Source organism: Limanda limanda, chromosome 9 (assembly GCF_963576545.1).
Source record: "Limanda limanda chromosome 9, fLimLim1.1, whole genome shotgun sequence".
NCBI lineage: Eukaryota > Metazoa > Chordata > Actinopteri > Pleuronectiformes > Pleuronectidae > Limanda > Limanda limanda.
Window position 1 is genome coordinate 14,706,703 of NC_083644.1, and position 27,427 is coordinate 14,734,129.

Genomic DNA, 27,427 nt, shown 5'->3' on the forward strand with positions numbered 1-27,427 from the left:
GATGCGGCATCTCTTTCGTAGGTGAAGGGGGAGTCGGTACTACAGGCTACAACAAAAACACATTTCCAGTAAACACTATGGTGTGATTAGGCCACAAAAAACCCTCCGATGGGTCAAATGAGAACTGCGGCTGGAGGTCCTCCCACTCACATAGTCTCTTCTTTCATTCCAATTCATTTCAATTACCCAGTCACTCCCACCATCTTCCCAATGTCCCGATTAGCTCAGTCTGGCAATTTACAGTTGATCTTGCCTCATCTAAAGCCGAGCAATGGTGGAGGCTGGGAGACGAGCAGTAATGGAATGAAATGTCACTCAGTTGTTGCCTTTGTCACAAAGATGCTGGGCAGGTCAGATGGGGAGGGGCTGGAGAGGTCTGGTTAGAAGGTGAGAAGTTGTGTGTGTGTGTGTGTGTGTGTGTGTGTGTGTGTGTGTGTGTGTGTGTGTGTGTGTGTGTGTGTGTGTGTGTGTGTGAGTAGTCAGTGGTGCTTTTACATGGATGGACAACCATAAATCCTGTGCATCTCCACTTGGACCAGAGTAACTCCACTGTGCACCAACTGGCGCTCTCATCCTCATCAAGGCTTCTTCACCTTTTTCACCGAAGACGAGCTGGAAGCCGATTCTCTCCGTTTGCGCTGCAATGTAATGCACAAAATCACACAAGTGTACTGGAGCCGTAATTTCCCTCTTGTTCTATTCTCTGCAGGAGTTTCCTACCAATGCAATTGAAGTGACCTGCTGGTATTTTTTTTCTATGAGCACATATTGCTATTATTAAGATGTCCCTCTGAAAAGAGGTTCATACCACATATTCTGATGCAGACATGAAGGCAAACCAAGTCAGTCTATGGTGCAGCTATAAGGACTGGATCCCAAACAGACATTACCCAGTGTTTCTTCTCCGTTTTAAATCACAAAAGTCAGCTTCAGATATGGTGTAAATCATCAAACTCTAAAAATTGCATCCTCCATCACCTAAGGATGGTTAAAATAATACTGGCAATAAAGTGCATAAAATAAGTGACCTGCAGAAAATGAGTTATCTGGGTTGTATTTATGTGTAGCCTTGTTTTTCTCATTATCAATTAATACCATGGTTGGTCATTGTCAGACTGAATTCGGAGATCAGACTGTCATCTGTGAATAACTGTTGCGACTGCCTGTACTTATCCCAGATCAGTTGTGAAATGCATGTGCGTCAGAGCTGTGCACACTCACCGAGTTGGGGGTGAGTGGTGCTCCAACAACATCAATGATCTGCTCCTTGGCTTCAACCTTGATGTCGTCAATACTTGGCCACGACGGGATATCCCCTCCTGGTGTGGACGCCGCAGTGCTGTTGGAGGCATTGAGGTCCCCACCCTGTGCCACAGTGAGTAGTCCTAACCCTAGAGTCCCACACCCGCCTCCACCGCCAGCTTTCAGTAGAGCCTCATAGCGGTGACGCAGCATCTGCTGTTCGTATTCACAGTTGCTGTGGGCCTGCTTCAGCTCGTACAGCAGCACCAGGTCACTACGCAGCTCATTGAACATCTGTACAATTTCTTCAGTGGGCATGGGGTTAAGATCTGAATCCACATAAAGAAAGAAATAAAGATACAGATGATTAAAAAGGAGATAGGTTTGCCAGGCATTGCCTGTCAGTTAATGCCAGCAGATGTACAATGGGTAGTATCCTTGTTATGGTAAATGCAAAACAGAGGCAATATCTCTTTGACACTCTTATGTCATCAGATTTCGACATGAGTTTGAAATGTAAAACTTTAAAATGTAAGATGATGCCAATATTCAGACTCACCCACTCCTTGCTCTACGAGGATCTGCTCAATGGCCTTGATCTTCTTCTGGCCAACTGAGCTTGGTAGTTTCATCTACATCACACACACAGAAACACAGTGAGACATGTAGACACACACACACCCACACAAGGGCATGATTTAAGGTGCTGGAGATATTAGGATAAACAGCTCCACCTCGGGGCTTTTAATTCCTATGAAATGCACTTCAGCGGGCCAGATCAAAATGTCTTTATCCACTGAACTCTGTCTGACTGATTAGCTAGAGGGGCACTCCACTTCTTTAGCCGTGCTAATGCATTTTCCATAGAGAGCGGCAGGTCCTCATCAGTCTTGAAGATGAATAAGAGTTCTCTGGCTAGATCTTACAGATATTAGGTCATCACTAACAGAATTAATCATTGCTGTGCTAATGAGAGATAGCAAGCTGAAGTCAGACTCTCCGGTTTCTCACATACATCAACTGAAGGTTCAAGCTTCGCTAAAATTCTTCTGATATTTATGGTGGTTAACACACTCAGCTGGTCTTCAAAAAAAAAAAGTAAAAAATTTAAGATTTTTAAATTATTTTGCATCCATTCCACATCACAGTGCAGAAAACTACTATTTCCTGACACAGAGCTATGGGAATATATATTTATTTGTAGTTTTAACATTAATGCCTCAGTTTGATTTAGACACACTCACCCTTTGACTGCGCAGTGTGACTCCCGCTGATTTGAAGTCAGGGAACTTGATGCCTGCCGTCTCTGGAACAGCCTGGAGAAAAAATAACAGATAAAGTGTAAAGACCTTCATCAATTTTTCTGAGACACAGCTGCTCCATTCAAAATGATTTAAAATATCACTGTATATAAAAACAACATGTGGTTCACGGCAGTTTTTTCTCAGTAATAAAACTATTTATTTTTTCCTCTTTGAGAATACTCTACTGCAGATAAACAAATCCCTGGTATGAATGCTTGGCTCTTGCTTTACTTGGCTCCTTTTGTGTAAAGCATATCATACCGGTTTTTCTGTTTCTCTTTTCTGAGGGAGCTTCTTCTTGGAAACCCTCTTTTCAGCTCGTCTCAACTCTGTGGTTGTGTCAGCCGCTTTAATGAGTTTCTGTAGATCCTGAGCCTTCTTCTCTCGCTCTTTCTTCCTTGACTCAATCTTCCTCAGCTCCTGAATAAGATATTCCTCTTCTGCCACCTGCAGGAAAAACAAGAGAAGTGCAAGTGAAATATTTAAGAGGCTGAGAAACATCATACAAGTTGGAAAAACGTATATATAATGTAGTATTTATTAATAACAGTTTGAATATTTTGTACACAAAACGGATTAGAGCTTTACCAATTTCTGTAAAGCTATCATTTTAATTGGCTTGTGCTTTGCATACCGCATCTCAATCTGGCTGAGTAACATTTATGTTATGAAAACTTAGCAAATGCATAAGTATCCAAATGCAATTCAAGTGACAGAGTTACGAACCTGTTCAGGCGTGCGATTGAAGAGTTTCTCCAGTTGCTCCTTGCGACGTCTTTCATGACCTGCATCAAAGATGTAGATCTTGGGCTCGGTCCCTGTAGCTGCTCTGACCTTTGTCAGCTTACCACAAATATTGTAATAACGCTCTTTCAAGTCCTCCACAGAGCGTTTCTGAAAAACACAAGGATGACTGTGATAATAAATAGACGCAACTAAAGAGAATTTAAGAACTGTGGGTTAGAAACTAGGTAATTACTCTGTATTGTTGGTGGTCGTAACGATCATGGACAACTACGAAGCGCAGGTCAAAGCGCTTGCATAGGTCGAACAGATGGTCGGTCTCCGCTTTAGTCCAGCCATCGTCATGGAGATGCAGCTGATACTCCTGCTCTGAATACACTGGCACCTGCACAGTCTATGAAAACAGACAGAAGAAGCATTGAATCAGCACGAGTAACTCAAAATAGTAAATAAGTCAGCATGCCTGAAATAGAGGAGATGAGAGATGAAAGGTAGCTGCAAATATCTTGTAGGCATCCATACCTTGTTGAAACGGGCAAACGGGTAGTCCTTCCCCTCCTCTGCCACACGTCTCCAGTGATGGAATATGGCGCCATCCCTGCGAGCAGGATTACTGAAGGGCATCCACTTCCAGGGACGCACCTTTTTACATCCTAGCTTGGCTTTCACTGTCCTGTAGCCCTGAGTAGTATCACTAGGAAGCAAAGGGGGTGCATCTCTGGGAAATGAAAGGGAAAACAGAATTTGTTAAGCAAGGGTAATAAATATGAGAGAAATCTGCTTATTGTGTGTGAATTCTTTCAGGATCAAAGACAGAAAAACATGAACAAGCAAACACCTTTGCAATGTGTCAGATCATACAGCCAAAGGGCAAGCTTACACCATATATGGCTTGGTATCAAATAATACACTAAATTCCCTGTCTTTCCTCCTCATTTTTATCATGAACAATAATTATTTATGGAAGTGTGAAAATAAACAATTCTTCCTCTCCTTATCCTTTCGCCTGCAAACTGTAAGAATAAAAGCATCAGCTTCAAGACAAACATGTGATTTTAAACTAGCAGCCCATACTTCTTGTCTGAGTAGAGCAGAGCGTAGACCTCTCTGTGCATTCCCTCTGGTCTCTTAAAGGTCAGAGTTTCTGTCGTCTTCTTGGATTTTTTCTGAAACGATGGAGATATTGTTTATTGTAAAGAAACATTTTGGGAAATACTTTGAAGCGCAAAAGACAAACATCAATATTTCCAACAGTATGATTTTTTTTTCATCCCTCATACAAAGTGTAACTGTGAAGGCTGGGTGTTTCAGAAAAGACGTCCCGTTGTTATGATATGCTTTAGGTCAAAGAATAACTTTAAGGTAATTTGCTTTACAGTCCCATCAACACATCATGGGCTTCTTTACAACTCACCTACACAGTTAATGAAGTTTTGAGGGTAAGACGAATGGGTAAACGTGCGGACACCGTGTCAGGCATCATTAAGCGTATTTTCTGATTGTTTCTCACCTTGTCTGAGTTGATGATGTCTTTCTTGCTGATGGGGCCGTCATTGTCTCCCCCGGTCAGCTCCAGAATGTCCCTCACATCAGCACCGGTCCCCATGGCTGGATCTGTGGTTAGTTACCGCTTCTCGCAGCCGGTCAAGTTTTAATAGTTCTCATTCACAGTTACACGGTGCAGTCCATCAAATTCGCTCCTAGCTTAAGGCTAACGCTAGCATGATCATTTCTAAACAATGCTCACGTTACACAAAGCCCCAACACGGCGAGTGGCGACTTTGTATTATTATTTTCGTGATTTAACACTGAAAGTTTCTATGATATAAAAAAGCTAAAGAGATCCCTAATAAAGAATATTCAAAAGCTGTTGTTAAGGCTAAATGAGAAGCTAGCGGCCGGAGGAAAGCTACTTCCGGCTCCGCTGTAGCCTTTGTGACACTACTGATCTACATGGATAAAATGTCGCCCCCGTGTGGTCAGGCGGTACACTGCTAAAATTATTTATTTTAATTTCTAATAACTAAGGTGGTTCTACTAGTTTCTTTGTTTGGCGAACGACCACCTTTATCGGGACATCTATCATCCTTTAAAATAATGGTTGAAATCAGTCAAATGTATCTCTCAACATCTGTTTCACTTTGAACTCAGTGTCTTTATTTCTTTCTTAGTTTAAATCAAATAATCCACAAATAATAAGTAAACTGTTGAAAAATCTGTTGTTTTTACAAAAAAAAGTAGAGATGTTTGTTTTAAATTATATAGTCAGAGATTAAGATTAAGATTTGAGAGAATGAGAGAGTCATGTGCAAATTCACAATGACAAAATGACAAAATACATGTAGGAGAGTCCTGCATACTATGAGTTGTTTGGCAGTTAACATGTGGGATAAGGACAAGTTGATAAAGGAATATTTAGTTAAAAAGAATTATGCAGCAGAAGATTATGGCTTTGAAGATTGTCATTGGATCATTTGATTGTACAGCCATAAAAGGATGAAAGGTTGAACAGAATCATGGCTCAGGCATTAGCGTTGGGGGCAGTCAAGTCAACATTAAAGGAAATGACACAGTTGGATCCCTGGTCACATAGATTAAAGGCAAATAAAGCAGAGCTGCAAATGCCAATATGTAAACCAGAAACACAATTGTTTATTTGAAATCAGCAGAGGAAGAGGTAGAGGATTTGCATATTACTTTATTCATTCTTCACCAGAGATGTAACAGAAATAATTTGTATTCCTAACCCTTCTATTGTATTTATACTGATATCATTGTTTGTCATTCAAGATAATTGACTGATTGGAAGAATATAAGAAATCACTACTGCGACTCTGATGTAGATGGCGGTAGAGCTCGGCTAAGACAACTCAACCGAAGAAGAAGAAGAATCCGGTCGCAGCTTTGAAATTTCCCGTCGTCCGTTGCGGCCATATAGGTCCGTTAGCCGCCATTTTCGCTAGCTGATGTCGCAGGAGCGGTCGGTGCGGTCACTCAGTCAGCTCGCTCTTCTCTAGGCTACCAATTCACGTTTGAAAACTCCAGACTTGTTCCTATCGACAGAGTCCGTCTGAGATCGTGTACTTGTAATCTGTGTGTGAGTCGCTGAACAGAGGAAGAAGATGTCGAACGAGCAACAGGCCGAGAACACGACGGAGAAAGCGGGTCCTCCTGCGCAGGCCCCGCAGCAGCAGCAGCAGGGGGGGTGAGTCCATTCATCAGAGCTCCTTTGTTAGCTCCTCTTAGGTCCTTCCGACTCTGCTCCACAGATATCCCACACTTTTACCTCGATACATCGAAAATCGTACCTTTAGATTGAGTCCTAAAGAAGCTTTAATGCAAAGTCGACCCACATGTTGATATTTTGACGTTGTAAACATTAAAGCCCGCGAGTGTGCGAGGCCCGTGTTTCCTTACAAAGAGGATCGGCCCATTTTACGTAACTAAACATAGTAACCTAGGGAACCTATTTATACATTGTTAGCCTGGTTATTCCCATGTTTTTGTTCATAGTTACGTGATAATAAGAATGTAGCGCTATGCAATATTAGCTTAAAATGTAAAAAGGCCTACTTAACGCGAAGAGCGGCCTTGCCATGCGACTTAAGCCTCTGCAAGTAGCACGATCGTACAGAGTGGCCTTTGTCTGAATAAAGAGATTTAATCGGCGTTTGTAAGTGATATCGATAACTTTCTATGTCTATCTCGTAGATCTGCACATTTGAAAACGTCTAACATTATTAAATAACAAAGGAAACCGCCATTTTTGGATTGCATAACAATGGTTTCATTTTGGCCTTGGTAAAGGATCTAAAACCAAAAATAAGAACCTACTGGAGTTTATTTTAAATTAATGGATATAACCTGTTTTAAGTGGTCCCTGTTTACTGACCCCTCTTTTTTTGCACTTTTCTTGCTTCTACCAAATGATTAAAGAAAAACCTGTGTTCGCACAGATAAGTGTTTTTTATATCCTCATTATTTCCCCTATGTGTTTGTGATCTCTTCACACAGAGAAGTGAATGGGAAAGCCAAGCATGAGGCCAATGCAAGCAGGAAGGAGAGGCCCCAGAAGAGAGGTGGAGGTGGGCGCTACGAACCCTATGGAAACGTGAACAAGAGATACCGGGTCTTTGTCAGCAACATCCCATATGATGTCAAATGGCAAGCCCTCAAAGACCTGATGAAAGAAAAAGGTAAGGCGTCCGGCAGATGGATTGACTCACTAAGCGTTGGACATTATTAAAAAGCAAGGGTCACTTTGTGTGACCATTGCAGCCTTTGAATGGCTTTTGGGGAAATTGTGCAGAAAGCTAAAAGTTGTACAATGTTGCTGGAGATTTTGTGGGGGGGGTTATTTAGAGAAAAAGGGGTTTTGATTGAGGTCCCTCTTATTTGTCTGTGAACTTTGGAGTTGCTGCAGACTTGCAAAAGTGCTCTGAACCTGGATGTTAGACCGAATATTTCTTCTCCACATGTTTTTTGGAAGTGAAAGTTGTCAATCTGGTGCTTTAATGTGAAACTCCAGTGGTTTGGAATAAAGGACACAATAAGATGATTTTCCACAAAAAATATGCAGCACTTTGCTGTAGTGCTATGAATTCCTCCCAGCAACACGTTGCTCTGAGTTGCAACATACCACAAATGGTAAATTGGGGCTCATGATTAATAAACTGCTCAGAATGGAAGCGGGTCAAACTAAAAATTTTAATGCAGCAACCTTGAATTTCAATTTCAAAGGTTTTAGCTTCAAGTTTTCTCTTAAAGGTATATGGATTTCAGTGTGTTACTCATGTGAAAGTTGTTTTGTTATGGGTTATTGGAAAGCTTTAGATGAATCAACAAGTAATGCACAAAAATTGGCATTAACTTACAGTAAAAGCATGTGTTAAGACAGGTACAACTCTCTTTCAGAGGGCGTGCCGGGTATTTGTTTTATGATCACTGACTGGAGTTAAATTGCATTTTCTTTTTTAGGTGTGACCTTTACAAGCATATGTTTTCTCAGCAGATCTCCATGTTGTGCCAAACACAGCTACGCGTTGGGGAATTTGGGGTACAGGTCTACAAAATGAAGCAACTTCTTACGCACTGTCCTTGTCTGTAGAGGTTTTGTCACTGATCTATTCTTTGGAACAGAAACGTGATCTGAATCGAAAGCGTGGCTGTGGTCGACGCTGAATCAAAATTCTGATATTGTTTATCCAGAAACTGTCTTCTTTCCCAACATGTTTGTGAGAAGTTTCTGTCACCTAAGAGCTTGTCACCATTAACATTATGGTTGGCGTTCTACCTGTAGGCTTCCTCTCAGATTCAGCTGATGGGCAAATGTATCGATGCATTAGTCTGATGCTTAAAATAGCGACACTTGACAAAATAGGCGCAGGTTTGCAATGACGTGGGCTGAGGCATTGAACTGGTATGGACAATATGAAAATCATTGGTTAATTATCTTCATACAGTAGGTTGTGTGCACTGCATTATATTCTAATATGAAGGCTGATGGCCATTTCAATAGTTGTTGTCCTCCGTCTACTGCTTGTGGTGTTTCGGGAGAATTCCAACAAGGACAGGCTAAGAAGTCTTTATTTTTTTCTAAAAAGACCAAAGCTTGCTTTTTGTAGACCTGTACCATATTGTGCTGCTGCGGTGCTGCGGGAATGCTCAGGACTGGCAGTCCGAGCTGTCACCGGCCGCCCTACTTGTGTTTCTGCTCTAAACCCCCATTGTTCTCTCGGCTTCTCTCCCTTGGTGTGTGTCGTCTCTGGAATCTGATTTGTAGTGGGTGAGGTAACGTACGTGGAACACTTAATGGACGCAGAAGGCAAATCGAGGGTAAGTGCAAATACATACAAAATAAAAAATATGACTAATGAAAGACAAACCTGTGTTTGTCAGCTTTGGTTTCTTTATTTTCATTGTTGGGAATTGTTCAGATTCAGAAAGCTGGTGGAGTGTGTTTGAGATGGTGAAATCTCGGAGATGTGTTTTATGTGGTGTCGTCTGTGGCACTGTCTTGAGGCCAACCGGAGTTTGATGTTATTACAACAGGTCTTCAGCTTTCTTTGAAGGCAATCCTGTGGGATTGCAGTAGCTGACAATGTCCCTTTGGTTGCTGGATTTGTTTCTTATGAACTAAAGGGGTCAAGAGGTTGTTACAAGGTGGTTAGATGGTTGTTAATGTAACTCATTTTGTAGAACTGTTCTACTGGAAAATACTCCTCCAATATCTTAGTAGTTGGGAATCCTATTTCACTGTGGATTTTCTTCCCTTTGGATGTTGGAAAAAGACCTTTTTATATTTGCCAGACTTTGCTGCATTGTCTTAAATGAACTGGTGGAAATGTGTGACTTTAATGTAATTTTATTTGGAATCACAGAGTTCTGACCAAGGCTGTAGGTATTTGTGATGGTGAACTTTTGTGCATGAAACTCTCTCTACTTTTGCTTAGTTTGTTTTACAATTTAATCTCTCAATCTGTTCATTACCTCCTTCTAACTTTTACTAATTGTAATTGTTCTTTACATCTTTTGGTGCGGCCTGTTCTTAATTCTTCAATCAACAAAGGGTTGTGCGTAAGTAGTCATAAATTATTTATCATCATTCACAATTTGCTCTGTCAGTACCTTAATTTTTTTTATTGAGTTGACAATGTAGAGACACATTTACCAGTCTCTGTTTAGGACAGTTAATTGAATGTTCTCTGTTTTTTCAGTGTTGTTGAGTTTAGGACTGAGGAGCTAATGAAAAAAGCAGTGGAGAAAGTAAACAAGCACAACTTTAATGGACGCCCCCTAAAAGTGAAGGAGGTAAGCCACAGCAAGTATTGCAAGAAAAACTACTTGTGAACATCTCCCTTTTGACCAATATGGAAGTTGAAGAATTTGTTGAGTCATATTTTCATGTGTTTTTTTAGGACCCCGATGGTGTGATTACTCAGAGAGAAATGAGCAAAGTTCAAGGTGCAGGACCTCCAGGAGGCCATGGAGGGCATGCAGGCCATGGAGGGCATGGAGGAATGGGAGGAATGGGTGGTGGCATGGGAGGAATGGGAGGAATGGATCGCATGCACATGGATCGAATGGGCCCTGGATCAAATGGTATGGTCAACATTCCTGCCAGCATGATGAACAACCCCAACATCCCCAATGAGGTCATTCATGGTCTGCAGGCTGGCAAGATTGGCAGCACCGTCTTCGTTGCTAATGTAAGGCTTCCACATTTTTGGATTCGTTTTATCTGAGAAAGACATCTATTGTAGTAATTGATATCAAAGAAGGGGACAAGTGTAAATGAGCAACAAATATAGATTAACTGGATGTTAATGTCAAGTAGAAGATGTCAGACTAACAATAGTTGTTAGGTAGGGTTGTCCCAACACCAAAAATCTAGTAGTCGCACACGTATATTTAAAATCTACAAAAAGAACAGTGGTTATGAAGCCTTCACGTAAAACGAGACTATTATCATTATAAAATGGAACAGTGGCATGTAGTGAATTTGAGGACTTTTTTATATGATCAGATATGGCTCAATGACCAAAGACGCTGTACATACAATAGACTCACACACATGCATATACTCGAGTGCAAGGCTACAAGCAGTATGTCACTGCAGTAGTAGTGACATACCATGCAAATATTATCAGTGTTTCGTTTAGGATGTTTTCAGCAGTGGGGGCAGCACAGTATCAGTTCTCGTGACATCCCTAGTGTCTGCAAATTTTAAATTAGTCACCATGTCTCATATTGATTCTTCTGTGTACAGCTTGATTACAAAGTTGGCTGGAAGAAGCTGAAGGAGGTGTTCAACATGGCCGGCATGGTGGTGAGGGCTGACATTCTTGAGGACAAGGATGGGAAAAGCAGAGGCATGGGCACAGTGACCTTTGAGATGCCCCTTGAAGCAGTCCAGGCTGTCTGTATCCTTTTTAAAAATGTTTGCTAATTGAAAACCCTGTTAAGCCATAGAATTTTAACTTGGTACAACTGCATTCCTTTAAGGTGTCTCTGGTACGTTTTCCTTAATGATTTCATAGCTATGTTCAATGGGCAGCTGCTGTTCAACAGGGTCATGCATGTCAAACTGGTAGGTTGCCCAACTTTTCTCTACATTGGCTCATATGATCTCAGAGCATAGTCTGACTGTATATGTTTTTTCCAGGATGAGAAGTCCCTGCCCAAAGATTTTGGACCACCTGAACGAGGTTCATCTCTTCCCCGTAAGATCTCTTGGTTTTATTCTCTTGGACAAAAAAAGTGTAAAAAAGGAATCCATGTTAATAATATACTTTGTCACCCATGTAAATATTGCCCCATGTGCTGTATATGTGATGGCTTCTCGGAAGCCGCAATAATGTGCTGATTTAAACTCAAAATCTTTATACTGTACCATTTTATTTTTTTCTCAGGTGGTCTCAGTGGTATTGGTTTGGGTCTGGGGCCTGGTGGCCAGCCCATTGATGCTACTCAGCTCAACAGAGGAGGAGGAGGAGGTGGTGGCGGCGGCGGGGGAGCAATGGGCAACATGGGCCCTGGAGGTAACTCCTTTGTTTGTGTAAAACTCTTGAGTAGAAGTTAACTGACATCTGTGGCTCATCACTTCTTTTCTATCTTGTAGGAATGGACGGAATGGGCTTCGGCAACGTGGGAGGTCGTATGGGAGGAGGAGGAGGAGGTGGTGGTGGTGGTATGTACCAGAACCTAACAAATGGCAGGGTCCCCCACTGCATTTATATCAACTGTGACCTCCTCTTGTAATTAAACAATATTTCGTCACTCTTTAGGAATGGAAAATTTTGGAGGCATGAATAACATGGATCGCTTTGGATCCTCAGGGATGGGCCGAATGAACGGTAAGGAGAATTTGAGATGTGCTAAGCACAGCAAGCGTGAATGATCACGTTTGCTGGACACTTCTAATGGTTTCGTCTCTTGCATTGTCAGAGATGGACCGTGGAATTGGTGGTGCTTTTGACAGGGAGTTTGGGCGAAATGAAATGGGAATGTCTCGCAATAGTTTTGGAGAATCCTTTGAAAGAGGAATGGGTTAGTATTTTTTGGGATATTGTTTGACATTCCTCTGATAAGTACTCTAATTAAGCTGAGACAATTGATGTTTCCACTCTTTTTGTTAAACCTTACAGGAAACTCCATGGGTATGGACCGCATGAGCTCTGGAATGGATCGGCTGGGAACCAGCATGGAGCGTATGGCAGGGATGGACCGCATGGGCATGGAAAGGATGGACCGTGTGACCGACCTGGACAGGCTGGGTTCTGGGTTTGACCGAATGGGCTCTGGGATGGACCGGCTGGGGCCCAGTATGGACAGGCTTGCACCTGGCCTTGACCGTATGAGCTCCAGCATGGACCGCATCGGCTCAGCAGGGTTTGATCGCTTGGGCCCGTCTAATATGGATCGCATGGGTTCTGCCCTGGACTTTGGCTCTCCAATGAATATGGAACGCATGGGCAACACCGGCATTGACAGGATGCCCGCTAGCTTCGACCGCATGGGCTCTGCTGGAGGAATCGACCGCTTCTCCTCAGGTGGCCTGGACCGCATGAGTTCTGGCATGGATCGGATGGGATCCGGAGGTGCTGGTGGCCAGTTTGACCGTCCTGCTGACCTGGATCGTGGATTCGGTGGTAATTCCTTTGGAGGAGCTGGAGCTGGAGGAGCTGGAGCTGGTGGTGGCAATATCAGGAAGGGATGCCAAATCTTTGTCAGAAATGTAAGTTTTGAACTGCAACCGAGTTGTTCTTATTTGTGTTTACATTACTGGATTTATTTAACCACCTTCTCACAAGTGATTTTAATCAATTCTGAATTCATTTTGTTTTAGCTGCCATTTGACTTCACCTGGAAGATGCTGAAAGATACCTTCAATACATGTGGTAAGTGTGTTCACCTATCCATTTCCAGAAATCTTCTCATGTCTATGTGGAACTCATATCTTGAGATCTGTACAACTAATTGTCTTTGCACTTGGCATGTGGATGAGGGTCCAAGAAGTGCAGTGTCGAACTTGGTGCAATTTGGATATGTGATGTGCTCAATATATGTAAACTTCAAATAAACAGGCGACCAGCGCACGATAGCAGCAGGGGTTGGGACTCGTCAATGTCAATCACAATAATGGGGGCATTCACGCTAACAACAACACTTTTGTGGTTCAGCGTAGTGAATAAGGCTTCACCAAACTTGAACAGGTGAACAGCTCTTTGACAACACGACTTGTAACACTAGTATTCTTCTCTCTGCAGGCATGGTCCAGTATGCTGATATCAAGATGGAGAATGGCAAGTCCAAGGGCTGTGGTGTGGTCCGCTTTGACAACCCCGAAACTGCTGAGCGTGCATGCCGAACCATGAATGGCTACCGGCTGAACGGAAGGGAGATCGATGTTAGGATTGATAGGAATGCATAAGTTAATAGTCTGGGTCACTTCTGACATTTCAAGTAGTCATTCATGTCTAAAAACGTATCATCTGAATCGCCCATGAACTTTATATAAACACACGGTTTGTTTAGAATTATGTAACTGCAAATGTTTTATTTAGAAATTTGTAGCGGTGAATGTGTTTTAGTTCTTAAATTTTACTTTACTATATTTTTTATTAGAGACCAAACTTTTAATTTTTTTCTGTAATGTTTCAACTTGTCATTGCCTTTGTGCTATAAGGTGTTTTGATAAATAAACCTCAATATTTGAAATACGTTGTTGGTGTCCTGGTGTTTTTGCAGTGTATGTCACAACAGTGAGTTTGACTTGAAGCATTTTGTTTGATACTGTCATATTCTTGAAAATGAGAAGACTATTATGGTTCTTACGTTAAGCACGAAGTTGAATTATACTCTGTAGAGTTAAATCCATATATTAATGGTTAAGTAATAAGTAAATAAAAAAACAGTGGGAGGGGAGATAATACACTTTTGAAAGGTCACGTGATTTTGAATCTCCTCCCCCTCGCCGACATGGAAGGTCACCACCGGAAAGAGGTCACATGCACTACATTCAAGATGGCGACCCCCTTGTGTCGGTGCTACCAGGTGAGTGCTCGGAACAGTTTGTGCGGAACATCGACTCCCAAACATTAACGAAACTCAGAGGAGAGAACTCGAACCGTGTCTCTGAGCCGCCAGTCTAACCACTGACGGTCAATTACACGATATTAGCCAACCAGGCTGCTAGTGTGGCGGCAGCTAGCTGAGTTAGCTCTTGGGACGTTAAGATCACTAACCGGTGTTTGGACTCTACCCCTCAGGACAAAATCGAAAACGCTATAATAGGAAACGTTTACGCTTAATAGGCTGCATAGTTTATGTCGCATGCCTTTTACTAAACACTGTTTCTGAATAATATCACTCACTTCAAAGCCATGCGTGACATTGCCATAAAATACCCGCGGCTGGTTGTAGTAGTGATTCAGCGGTGCTATACTCAGGTTGTCCTTTAACCACCTGAGGAGTGTTCTGAAGGAGTGCACTGCAGTTCGGAGGCTGAGTTTGTGTCCCTGTCTCCAGATGTGTGCCAGAAGAGGACTGCTGGCGTTACCCTCCTCCTTCCTGCGACTTCACAACAGACCCAGTGTCTTCAGGATACACGGGCTCCTCACAAACTCCTCACAGGTACCTCCAACCCTCTGTGTTCAATATAACGAATATTAGCTGTGGATTATTCTCTAAACCTCAGTGTGAGGCAGATCACTTTAGAGTAATATATATGCAGAAGATGTTTCAGTAAATATTTGGACTTTAAACCCATAACCTGGTTGGTGAAACATCAGTTAACTAAATAAAGTCTACTCTCCATATCTGTTATTTAAAGGCGCTCCCACTTTCTTTGCATGTTAGTACCTCTGCCAAGTATGTTATGTGTCATGGGCATTTGTATGCTTCTCCGTTAAATGTTCAGTGTGTACAATTGAGTGAAATCTAGTTGTGAAGTTACATGATGCAGTCTGAAAAAATCTAATTAAATATAAAGGGCTCATTCAAAGGTAAAGAAAACAACAATTTGTAAAATTTAGATGAAACATGAGTGAAAACATCACTAGTATTATTTTATATTCAATTTCTGCAGATAGATCCCCTTCAACTTAATCTTACACACTGAACATTACATAAAAAAAGTACTGGATGGATCACCCCTGAAACTTAATGGAAGGATGTGGTATGGCTCTCTTTCATGTGGATCTAGATCATTTTACGTTATCACCATTTCCACATGAATGATTCATGGATATATATTCAATATAATATTTACTAATATTTATGAGTTTGCACAATTCCGTTGATTGAATTAAAGGGACTGTTGGGCCTTGGCAGAGGTATGTGCTCCTCTGATTGCTATTCTACTTAGTCAAGGTACCTTAGTGCATTTGACGCTATGAACATAAACTCAAGTTAAACCTCTCAAGGCCTGTTTGAAAAAAGCCTGTCCTAATTTTGTGTTTCTGTTTCATGTCATCCAGGTGCCTCTGCAAGTAAGATGTTTGTCGGGGGAGAGAGGTGGTGGCAGAAAAGGTTTTTTTGGGGGGTTTCTGGACAACTTGAAGCAGGAGCTAAATAAGAACAAGGAAATGAAAGACAACATCCAGAAGTTCCGGGATGAGGCCAAAAAACTGGAGGAGTCGGACGCATTGAAACAAGCTCGCAGGAAATATGTTAGTATACATCCACACTACAGACACAAAGCTGTAGCACTTCCACCTGTGTTTGTGTGAAGTGGGTATTTTTTTTTACTCGTCTTCTTTCTCTTTCCCAGCAAACTATTGAGTCTGAAACAGTCAAAACATCTGAGGTTTTCAGGAAGAAGTTTGGAAACATCTCTGAGACAGTTAAAGAGGTAAATGTGATGTGTTTATCCAACAGATGCAGCTTTTTTTTAATCAGGGTTCGTACGGTCATGGAAAACCTGGAAAAGTCATGGAATTTTAAAATGTGTTTTTCCAGGCCTGGAAAAGTCATGGGAAAAAATAATTTCCCAAAAGTTTTGGAAAAGTCATGGAAATTTGTTATATTCTTATTTTCATGTCGTTCGTTTTAGGGATGGGCATAAATACTCGACTATTGATTAATTGATCATTAAGAATTTCATTAATGACATGTTTTCATCGATAAACTATTGCATGTTCGCTATGTGGCAGGAGGTCGGAATATCCGAGTTGCCCTGAACGCAGCACAGCGTGTCTGTTAGCAGCTGGAGGAAGCAGCCCGGAGCTAAGCCTCTGCTGCTCGGCTTCATGTCCGCACACGGACCCTCAGTCCACGCGGAGGGTAACCCGGACAGACCCGGGTCTGGGTGAGGGGTTCCGGGAGTGAGGGCGTTACAACGACCGGACTGAGAGGTCGAGAGCCGTCAGATCGAGCTAGCTCTCAGCGGCTAGCTGCTCTCTCAGCGGGGCTTAGGAGGACAGCAGCGCTTATTTACAAGTGTAACATTGAACGGATCCTGTTTAACTGCAACAAGAGTTGTTAATCTTGTAATAAAGATCTCAATGAGGAAACACGCTGTTTTTTCTATTTTCACTGCATTTTAATATAGGCTATAAATAGTGAATTTTTATATAAAAATATGAATGATTAATCGAAAAATCGATTGTTAATTCTTCCGACGATCGATTAAGACAATTTAATCGAATGCCCATCCCTAGTTCATTTACGCTGAGTTTTAAATAATTCATACATTTTTAAAGAAATATGCTCAAAATATAAGCAGGCATACTTTGGTTTGTGTCATTTAAGGTGTACTGTATGCCTTGGAATTCTCATTGTTAGTTTGAATACTACATTTTGTCACTTTTTCGCGTATACACCGAGATTTCACGCAATGTTCGGTCATGGAAATTTGGTTTAAAGTCATGGAAAAGTCATGGAAAAGTCATGGAAATCCATTGGTCAAAATGTGTATGAACCCTGTTTAATGCAATACATTAGATATGCGTTTCGAGTTGACACCCCCACCCTGACATGGAGTGTGCATTTGTGGTGTGTCGACAGGGGTTCGAAGAGGTCAGTCGAACAGAAATTGGGAAAAAAATCATGGAGGGAATGGAAGGAGCAGCCAAACAGGCCAAGACGTCTGCAGAGTCCGTCTCTAAGAGTGGAGAGAAGTTCGGAAAGACGAGTGCATTCAGAGCCATATCTCAGGTAAGGAGTCAATTTCCTCGGATACAGTGTATTTCACCATCAACTGAATCTTGAACTTGATTAATAGTTTTTTTTTGTCTAAATAAAGTAATGTTATGTATATGTACACTTGAAAAAACAGTCCTAATCCTACGGCTGTAAGCTGGTATTTACAAGGGTTTCACTGTTAAACATGAGGCAAACATTAAGTAAGTAATGTACCATTAAAAGTAACAGCGTAATGACAACGAATGTCTTGAAAATGATAAACCTGGGGCACCTTGTTCACTTTCTGGGAGATTACATACCACATATTAAGGCTGAATCCCTGGGGAACCTCTGCTGTATGTAAGCCCTTTCTCTCTCCCATACCTCTCCTGCCTCTCTCTCTACTGTCCCTAAGAAAATAAAGCTGTAATATAATCTTGAAAAAAGAAAATGATCAAGCTTAATATTATTATCTGCTCTGCTACTTGTTAATTTACTTTCAGGGCATGGAGAGTGTAAAGAAAGAGATCGATGACCTGGGTCACACTGGCCCTTATCGGCCTCCTGCCAGACTCCGCAAGAGAAGCGAGTTCTCCTCCAAGGGGGGAGGCGATGACAGCAAGGTCTTCGACGCCAACGAGTACGTGAGTGACCTCTGCCTTGACCCGATTCTGAGAGGCAAACACACTGAGACAATCGCTCCGTAGATTTGACTTTATCTGGACACTTGTTAATCTGCGTAATCACATCACATCACAGTCTGACATGACATCTGTTTCACAATGTTTTAAACCATTGGAGATTTACGATTTACAACATTAAGTTTCCAGAGATGAGCATATTGGTGTCTAGTGTTGTTATAAGAGAAACGGATGAGGGCTTGTACTTTGACTTGGAAACATTTCTGAAAAAGGAACCTTACGTTTATTTTTAGTTTATACCGGATGTACATAGCCATGATAACCATTCTTCGTTATTATTGTTTAATATGAATCCCATTTCCCTCGTCCTGCAGTTCAAATCTTAATACTGTGTTTTCTTCAGGGAAGCTATGGGTGTGGTGCTGCACAAGGACTCAAAATGGTACCAACAGTGGAAGGAATTCAAAGACAACAACGTGGTCTTCAACAGTAAGGATTACCTCACCACTGGGTCTTTCTGTCTCTCTATGCATCCTTGACTGTTTATTAAACAGAGAGCTGATATGCGTTATGGAGTCTTCAATCAAGTAGTATCAAATTAAAGGCTTGACATATGCAGGTTTGTGTGTGAAAAGTCACAAATTGAATGATGAACCAGTCTATGTAATACTAGAGTGGGGATAAAGTTAACAAGTTTGCATTTATTTGAAAGGATGCATGTCATTGAACTTTCTTCTGCATGTTGTGTTCTGTCATTGGAGGTTGCAAAGCTTTGGTTACACATGCAACAAGTGTCTGTGCCGAGGTTAATGACCTTCACTGATCTTAAAGCTTATGAGACTTGAAAGAGCCAATTGATGGAGGTTGGATGTTGTAAGACCAAAATAATGATCCTCTCCAATGGAACTATAGCATTAATGGGTGCAGGTATAACTCATGTTGTGGAGAACTACATGTGTTGACTCTGTCATGTCTCGGTTTGTTCTCCTTACATTCTAATGGTGAAGCGATGATTTAAGGTTTTAGTTAATGTAAAGTTGTGATACCTAAAATGTGACTGACATTCACATGCTCCCTGCAGGGTACTTTGAGATGAAGATGAAGTACGATGAGAGCGACAACGCCTTAATCAGAGCTTCTCGTGCTGTCACCGACAAAATGACCGACCTATTAGGTGAGAGAACGCTGCTTTCATAACTAATAACACTGAGTTGTCAGATACTACTGGTATATGTGCGTCATCATATAAAGAGTTGCATGTAGTTTGTTTAAATTATTGGTAAAATAGTTACAGTTAAAGTCATTTCAATCAGCTGATCATAGATCTAACAAATTTACTTTATTTAGCCAGGTTATGTTCCTCAGCTATTTATTTCAACAGTGTCTTCTCTCTTCAGTATCTGTTTGCTCTCACTATCATTTATTTATTCATGTTTTGTCTGCTCTCGATTTGTGCACAGGCGGGCTATTCTCTAAGACCGAGATGTCTGAGGTTCTAACAGAGATTTTAAAAGCGGATCCTTCATTCGACAAAGATTCCTTCCTCAAGCAGTGTGAACGAGATATCATCCCCAATGTACTGGAGGTATGTTGGACTGAAAACCAGCTTCTTAAAACACAAGTAGACTTACACTACTGTGCTTGTGTAGGTGTATATTTGCAAATGTATTCTGGAATTTATTTTTGTGTGTGTTCCGTCTTCCTGCAGGCGATGATCAGAGGGGAGCTGGAGGTACTGAAGGACTGGTGTTATGAAGCGGTACGACCTCTCTCACACAGTCTGTGAGACTCAGAGCATGAAATGTTGGCTCACAGATGCTATACTATTCTGTTTAGTAACCTGATTATCAGTAGTGCACATGTTGATTCAGTTGGGTTGGTCATTTAATGTGTAGTCATAATTTTATCTTATCTTCTTGTTCTCATTTATTTATTGGGTGTGTAGACATACAGTCAGCTGGCACACCCAATCCAACAAGCCAAGGCCATGGGGCTTCATTTCCACTCCAAGATCCTGGATATTGATAACATTGATGTAAGTTGAACAACACAACAATACACCACCATTTTCAAAATACCTGAAATTTAACCTTTGCTTCATGCCAGTAGACATTTTTCAAGCCTAATTCATAAACAACTGTTGATATCAATAGATTGGTTTTCCCACATTAACAACACATGCAGATAGGATAGCCAATAATGAGCCAATTGCACAATTATTTTTTTGACCTACATGTTTGTTGATTCAGTAAATAATACTGTAATGTGTCTTCTTATGCAGTTGGCCATGGGCAAGATGATGGACCAGGGCCCAGTATTGATTATCACCTTCCAGGCTCAGTTAGTCATGGTGATCCGAAACACTAAAGGAGACGTTATAGAGGGAGACCCTGTAAGTAAAATGACAACACAAAAACACACGACACTAAGAAAACAGTCTGTGATTCACTGGAACTGCCACGTGATAAAAGTTAAGTTCAACGTAAAACCCAATAAAAGTATTCCATTGTATTAGGTTACAGAAGCAAGGCAGATTCAGTTAGTTTTATTTCCCTGGTGTGTTAGTGAACAAGGCACCAGGAGAATGTTATGAGACAGTGGAGCCACATGTGACTATTTGAACTTGGCCTCCCGGAGCCAGATCACAGGTTTATGGGCTGTAAATCACCTCCTCAGGGACACCTGGTAAAAAGTGTCAACTCTGTACCGTTCAGAGTAAAAGACTTCTGCCAGAGGTGGATATACTGTTCCTCTGAATTTTGTTAGCTGAATCCTTATGTGTCCTTATTCTTACCGTTTGTTTTGTCAGAGACTTAAAATGTTTTCCTTTTCCTGGTTTTAGATAAAGAAAACGAATATGTAAAATAAGATATAAGAATTAGAAATACAATATAAGAATTGAAGTGTTAAAAATGAGTGCATCAATCAAGTTTTTCTTTTTCCAGGGCAAAGTGCTCAGGATGATGTATGTGTGGGCTCTGTGTCGAGACCAGGAGGAGCTCAACCCGTACGCTGCCTGGAGGCTACTTGACATCTCGGCATCGAGCACTGAACAGATCCTCTAAGACTCTTTGATGCACAGAAGACACAGTCGCGCAGGAAGAGAACATGCTGTACCTGAACAGAGCTTGTAGCTGGCTGGGAAGAAAAGGGCGGGAGGGGAGAGGAGGGTGCGTGGAGATGAGGGACCGACTGTCGGGGCACCGGCTCACTCACAACAGAAACATTAAGGAGAGATGCTGCTTACTGTGCTTCACTGTCTCAGTCCCCTTTACTTTTTTTCACTCAGGATGCTTTGACACCATTCCTCGAGCTCACACTAGGGGGCGGTAGACTATCAACAACTGTCATCAGCTGTACTTTCTGCAATGCCTGCATGGCTGTTCATGTATTGAATCTGTTTAGTGCAGGACAATTTCTGTTGGATGAATTAAGTTATTGAGCTTGTGCTCTATTTTTATGAGCGCAAGTCTTTGGAGATCTCAGATGCAGGTGCCACTTTCTTCACTCGCTCACTTATTCACTGAGGAGTCGTTCTTCTTGGTGGTATTGTGGCTAATCAGTGCTGATAATTGTCCAATGTAATTGTTAAACACGTGAGAATGTCTATATTTATTATGAAAAATAAAAATGCCCCCATTTTTCCACGATGACAAGACATTTTTTAATAATAAAATCTTTTCAAAATCTTTTTGTCTCTACCCTACATATGGTTAAACTTGCCTCAGACCTGGAGGATATCATGTGATTCTTTCTGGGTTAGTTGCTAATTATGTTTTTTTAATTTTTTTTTTTATGAAATTCTCTAATGGGATTTCTGGGTTTGACATATTTCCCTTCGGAACAATTCTACTTCTGAGTAGAGAGCAGAACTCATTTGCTTTGAGTAAAATCTAGCTGCCTGCAGTGTGAAGTTGACCTGATTGAAGTGAGGTACAAACCAAATCACCGAGCTGGAATCTGATCCTTGTGGTGGCTGTCTTGCTTTACAGGATGCTCCTTAGACTGTATAAAGACGGATGACATGACTGCTCCACAAAAAGGGAAGTCAAAGTGTCTTGATCACCACCTGTTGGCCGGCCTCAGTACATATAAGATTATTGCTCCTACCTCCTCCATGTTTGTGAATGGAACATGGACCAAACCGAGAAAACAATGTACAACAAATTAATTTGTCTCAAAGATGGTTTCGGTCTTTTTAGGTTCTTATAGACTCAATTACAATCACAATTGGCCAAGTATGTATATCAGATGCACTTCTCTACCCCAGCTCCATTCCTAATGCTAATGTGCAGATTCTTGCTCCAAACGCTCAAGATGGTTGTGTTCGTATCTGAGGAGTTTTTGCTTAATATCCGGCTGGTGGCGATACATTTCCAATCTTTATATACAGTCTATGGGATGCGCTGTATCAACAAGAAAGATTTTTTTTATCTATTAACAAGACCCAAATGGACTTATGTAAGATTTGAATACAGCTTCAAGTCTTATAAACATCAGCTATATTTTATTTTGTTAGTTTTATCGTACCATATGCTTTGACCTTCACTGTCCCTAATACTACATGTGTTCAATGTGCCATGTCATTGCACTACACCCAATAGTCACACGGTCTACAATCAGTGCCTCATCGCTTGAACATGTAAAATGATTGGGGTTACAAAGGCTAAATGGAAAACACTTCTCACCACTAATCTTTCAGACATGACACATTTGTCATCGCATGTCCAGGATGAGGGCGGTTGGTGTTTGACACTGTCAGCAAAATCCTGTAAGAAAAGCCTCTGATGAGGGCTGTGTGGGCAAATATCCACCAACGTGTCCACGTCTCACCGCAGCACATTTAATGTATTAAACTATTTGGGATTGTTAACACAGACAACCAGTACTCATTCCAAGACTTTAATTTGTACAGATGAAATCATTTTTTGTTGGCTTCTCTTGTTGCAGACAGTAGTTTACATAAGGTAGAAAACTATCGATTAAACACAAAGGTGCATCACACTGAGCAGTCCTCTCTAGTCAAGCCAGCAAGAAATTATATAGTTGGCAAATTTAGCAAATTTCCACTTTACGATGTCATCTCAATTAAAATCTCTGAAATGCAATAAGCTCAATAACTCTGTCCACTCACTGTACTCTTGTCATGTCATTTCCATACCATCACAAATTACCTTTAATATCCCAAGGTTGTGTGTACAATGCGTCTCAGATGAGGTTGTGTATAAAACGTTGCGATCACACTGTTCGTCATCTGTGGCAGCCGACAGGCAGCTTAGTACAGATGGTGGGATTCAGAGCAGCGTTCATTGTCACATGAGTTTGTTCTGGCCTGCTCTTATACAGCAGGAGTGATTACAGTGGCCTTGGTTGAGAAGGTAAGTGGTGGTTTATAAACAAGCCTGCTTGTTGTGTATGCCTGCATACTGTACTGTGCTGTCTGTCTGTACTGTCTGTCCGTCTGAACACGTGCACCAGCAGCTCCACTGTTCCAGTGCTGTCCTGGATGATGGATCCTCTCTGTGGCTGAGCTGTGCTGAGTTTGCAGCTCCCCAATGTTGCGCTCATTGCTCATGATGCAACACACACCGTTCTACACCCTCTTATAAAGAGCAGCCATCTCACAGCTGGGCGTGTTGGTCAGACGGATCCTGTCAGACACCTACTGACCAAGAGAAGATCCGTCATACTTCTGAGTTTGCACCACATCCTTTCACACTAAATTGGTTTTAGACTGATTAACATACCCCCAAAAGTTGTATTATAATGAGCTTGCAAAGGCTTTAAATTTGTTCTCTGAAGGAAATACATCACACTAAATATTTAGACATCGGTTTTTTAAATAATTGTTTAACTTTATTATTGCCTGGCTGTTCTGAAAACTCGTCCTCGCTGGAGCATTCACAAATCATCACGTAGATGTGCTGTAAGGGAACAAGAGATAACGTCTTTGTGCACCGGACAATGCTATGATATAAAAAACAATAGAGATAAAAAGCCTTTGTTGTCACTGTATTGTAGAAAATATAACAAGGTTAATGAGAGTTATTCCTGGTTGGTGCACCAAACTTCTCAATTCATCCGTGAATATGCTAATGTAGCCGCACCCTAACAGCTCACCTGCAGTGACTGAGTGTTTTATCCACAGAAGATTGGCTGTTTTATTCCATTTGTTTACTGCAGTGTTCAGACACGGTCACACAAACAGGAATGCAGCAGGAAGTTCAAAGTTCGCCGAAGTTGAACTCCATATAAAGCCACGCTGCGGATTTGCTGCACCACAGGAAACAAATGCTTTTTTGGTCCCCTAACTCTCACAGATCTGAGGTGAACTGGAGGTTAAGATGAGCCCCTGCTACATTCGCATATGTGTGACCGTGCCTTAAAGGAGAAACTACTAAAATATGTCTTTAGTCATTTAAAAGACCAAAGGGAAACATTTGACATGTTTAAAAACTTGATTTTCACCAGAGGGGGACTTTAAGAATAATTTTAATACCTAAACTATATATAACGTTTTGACATATTGACCCTGCCTTGAAAAGCTCTCAAAAAAATCCTAGAAATAACCACAAATTAATTTTTCAGAAGGAGTTCTTAGAAAACTGCTCTCCCTTTGAGGGGTTTTCCTGATTTGACTGACTCAGGGTATTTGGCTCTAGCTCCAGTGCGCAGACACACACTTACACACTTGTACACACAGTGCTTGAGTGGGATGTACACACAAGTAACTCACAGTTTTGTGACGTGAACTCAACGGGGATATCCTGCTCTGACTCACACATACACAGAATACAAAAGTCAACGCCCAAAGAGCAAAAGACAGCAACGCCAATGCATCCGGCCGACGGGATATTCTCACATGCGTGTCTTTCTCCAGACACACACACACATACAGGGAAGTGGTGCGAGGTCAAGTCCCAAGGAAGTAGGGCAGGAGTGTCACGTCGACTCTCCCACTTGATGGGTGAGTGCTGACATCCCACTGTGGCCTGGGATCTCGGCTGGCAGCTGCAGCAGGACTAACAAGCAGGGTGACAACAGCTTAGGAACTTACATAAGAAATCACAGGTCATAGAACATGAATATTATGGAACATGAATACTTGTTTTTTCAAAATGAAATTAATGAAATTAAAAAACAAATTCAAATATCAACCAAACACACAAGCAAAAGAGCAAAAGAGTAAATATCATGTGGTGCCATCGCAGGAACTGACTCTGTCTTCACCTCCCCGCCACTCATGGTACATCTGCATTATTCTATGAGCATTAAATTAAATATTCATCCTTACATCACGGATGGAAATTTTCCAACACATGTCAAGTGTTTCTCGCCTGTCAGACATCCTTTTATTTAACATCCTGCCCATTTCCTTTCTTCCCTCTCATCCAATGCTCCATTAACTATGCTGTCCTTGAGCTCCCCTGGCACCCAGCGTTCTTAAGGACAATTTAACCAGCATTGTCATTTCCCCCCAAGTCCTCTTTCCATCTAATTATCTATTATAATAGAGTTGCTGCTCAGGCAAAAATATACAGGTTAAGCATATTGCACTATTCTCCTGTATCTGATTATATCAAATAAATAGAGGAATATAGTGGCAGGCTACAATATCCATTTTACACAACCTGTGCTGCATGAATGTGTGTGAATGGGTGAATGGCAATAAACTGTAAAGAGGCCATCAAGACTAGAAAAGTGCTTTATGAATACAAACCATTCACCATTTATCATTCTCTACTTCATCTGGAGTAGAGCATCGTTGCTACAACAGTTCTCCGATGTGCCCGGGACACACTGCCTGTATTGTATGTTGAAGTATGGGTGTTCACTCTGACCCAGATTCCCCGGTGCAATGGAGCACTAGGCCAGCATGTCAATACCTGGGCAAACACACACACACACACACACACACAAACACACACAGTTATACAGTTGGCCAGACAGACGCGTGAGGAACGCAGAAGCAGGGTGTCCAATGGAAAGAGGAATCATGCAGTAGGGCTGTGTTTGTGTGTGTGTGTGTGTGTGTGTGTGTGTGTGTGTGTTAAAGTTTTTCTTTAGCTTTAAGAAAAACTACAGACTTGTCACAAAGAGATCACACGTCACACAGGCCTGATCCACAGGAGTGAAGGTGGGAGATGTACGTAGTGTCTCAGTATGTTTCCCTGCTTCTAAATGTGAGTCTCTCTCTCTCTCTTTCACTCTCTCCCTCGCTCTCTCTATGTGTGTGTGTGTGTGTGTGTGTCTGTGTGTGTCAGAGAGCTTCTGGGACACCGTGTTTGGGCACAGGACAGGTGGGAGAGCCCTTCTCCTCTTGTATACACACTATGGGCCCAGGGGTTTTAATTATTGTTAAAAAAACAACACTCCAGTTGTGTGTGTGAGACACGTGTGTTATTCCTGGCTAGTCTGGCCTTGTCCCACTCACGATCATGTTTCCATCCCTTCTCACTGACACTACTGCCTTCTCCACTCTACTGTTACAGAAACACCAATGGTGAATTGTAATATCGATGTAAACAACTTCAGTGACCAACCTTTATTGCATGTGACCCCCTTAGAGGTTTAAAGACCAGTGGGCAGTTTTAATGTAGGTATTTTAGAGCCCAGAATTGGTCTAATTATGCAGTATTTTAAAGGAGGAAAAAAGAGAAGTAGTTTTGTTTAAAAGGTTTTATTTTCCTTGCGTCTTTATTCCCTAAGTGATACTTCAAATTAACCTTTGCAGATTGAGAACATAAATGGACGATGCGTCTTCACTACCTCCCACTGTCCAGTAATGAAGTCGACATATCCCAGATACAATCAATGCCATCTTGCACATTTAGAGCCATAGTCTGCATTGCAATGAAGCCGAGGTATCCGGGTCGAATACACACACTTGATCAATTAAAGCACACAACTACTGTCAATAACAGACACTACTGAGAAGCACAGGTTCCAGATGATTTCTTCGAGGCTAAGAACAAATGTACCGCCTACACTTCCTGTATACATTTCAGAGCTTTTTGGTGTGCAAAGGAGCACAACGATTTTCAACCATTTCTCTGAATAATTGTTACAAAACCTCACTTCAATGCGCCTAGAATGGGGAACATGTTCTGAATAAGAAAGACCATTAAGGATAAACTGACCCTTTTAAGAGTCTGCTGAAGCATCTACAGTATTTTGCAATGACTAAGAACTGACAATTTCCTTAATTTTTCTCAAGAATAACTCAATAAAGAGGTTGAGCATCTTTTGTATGTGTGGCTGAAGACACCGAAAGATCTTTGAGGCTTTTGTTTTGGGATATTACCTCACATTAAAATGACATTTCTCTTTGAAAGGTTATCCTCTTCATCTTTTCATAAAGCCCAACTTGTT

The 27,427-nt window shown here is 41.5% G+C and overlaps 3 protein-coding genes across 5 annotated transcripts; 2 read left to right on the forward strand and 1 right to left on the reverse strand.

The window, feature by feature from the left end:
• Positions 1-450: 450 nt before the first annotated feature.
• On the reverse strand, positions 451-5,209 carry dmap1 (DNA methyltransferase 1 associated protein 1). Its single transcript, XM_061077497.1, has 10 exons — positions 4,801-5,209; positions 4,365-4,456; positions 3,813-4,008; positions 3,526-3,684; positions 3,273-3,440; positions 2,808-2,993; positions 2,487-2,558; positions 1,802-1,874; positions 1,222-1,571; positions 451-638 (listed from the first exon to the last, which is right to left on the reverse strand). Exons 1-10 carry the CDS (start codon positions 4,894-4,896, stop codon positions 579-581), a joined length of 1,452 nt encoding a protein of 483 aa, XP_060933480.1. The 5' UTR covers positions 4,897-5,209; the 3' UTR covers positions 451-578.
• Positions 5,210-6,242: 1,033 nt separating this feature from the next.
• Positions 6,243-14,014, forward strand: hnrnpm (heterogeneous nuclear ribonucleoprotein M). 3 transcript variants are annotated; one of them, XM_061077500.1, is made up of 16 exons: positions 6,243-6,495; positions 7,305-7,486; positions 9,073-9,125; positions 9,859-9,866; positions 10,007-10,100; positions 10,208-10,498; positions 11,059-11,212; positions 11,330-11,379; positions 11,455-11,512; positions 11,702-11,830; positions 11,911-11,979; positions 12,077-12,145; positions 12,237-12,338; positions 12,437-13,026; positions 13,138-13,189; positions 13,559-14,014. In XM_061077500.1, the coding sequence occupies exons 1-16, from the start codon at positions 6,413-6,415 to the stop codon at positions 13,720-13,722; spliced, it is 2,148 nt and encodes a 715-aa protein (XP_060933483.1). In that variant the 5' UTR covers positions 6,243-6,412; the 3' UTR covers positions 13,723-14,014. The 3 variants fall into 3 exon arrangements, with proteins under 3 accessions (XP_060933483.1, XP_060933481.1, XP_060933482.1); XM_061077498.1 differs by lacking the exons at positions 6,243-6,495; positions 9,073-9,125; positions 9,859-9,866 and having other exon boundaries at positions 7,375-7,486; XM_061077499.1 differs by lacking the exons at positions 6,243-6,495; positions 9,073-9,125; positions 9,859-9,866 and having other exon boundaries at positions 7,375-7,486; positions 11,911-11,976.
• Positions 14,015-14,270: 256 nt separating this feature from the next.
• On the forward strand, positions 14,271-21,744 carry timm44 (translocase of inner mitochondrial membrane 44 homolog (yeast)). Its single transcript, XM_061077999.1, has 13 exons — positions 14,271-14,345; positions 14,820-14,924; positions 15,770-15,961; positions 16,063-16,143; positions 17,298-17,447; positions 17,918-18,054; positions 18,459-18,544; positions 19,137-19,229; positions 19,516-19,640; positions 19,764-19,814; positions 20,001-20,090; positions 20,337-20,447; positions 21,001-21,744. The coding sequence occupies exons 1-13, from the start codon at positions 14,271-14,273 to the stop codon at positions 21,118-21,120; spliced, it is 1,416 nt and encodes a 471-aa protein (XP_060933982.1). The 3' UTR covers positions 21,121-21,744.
• Positions 21,745-27,427: the final 5,683 nt, after the last annotated feature.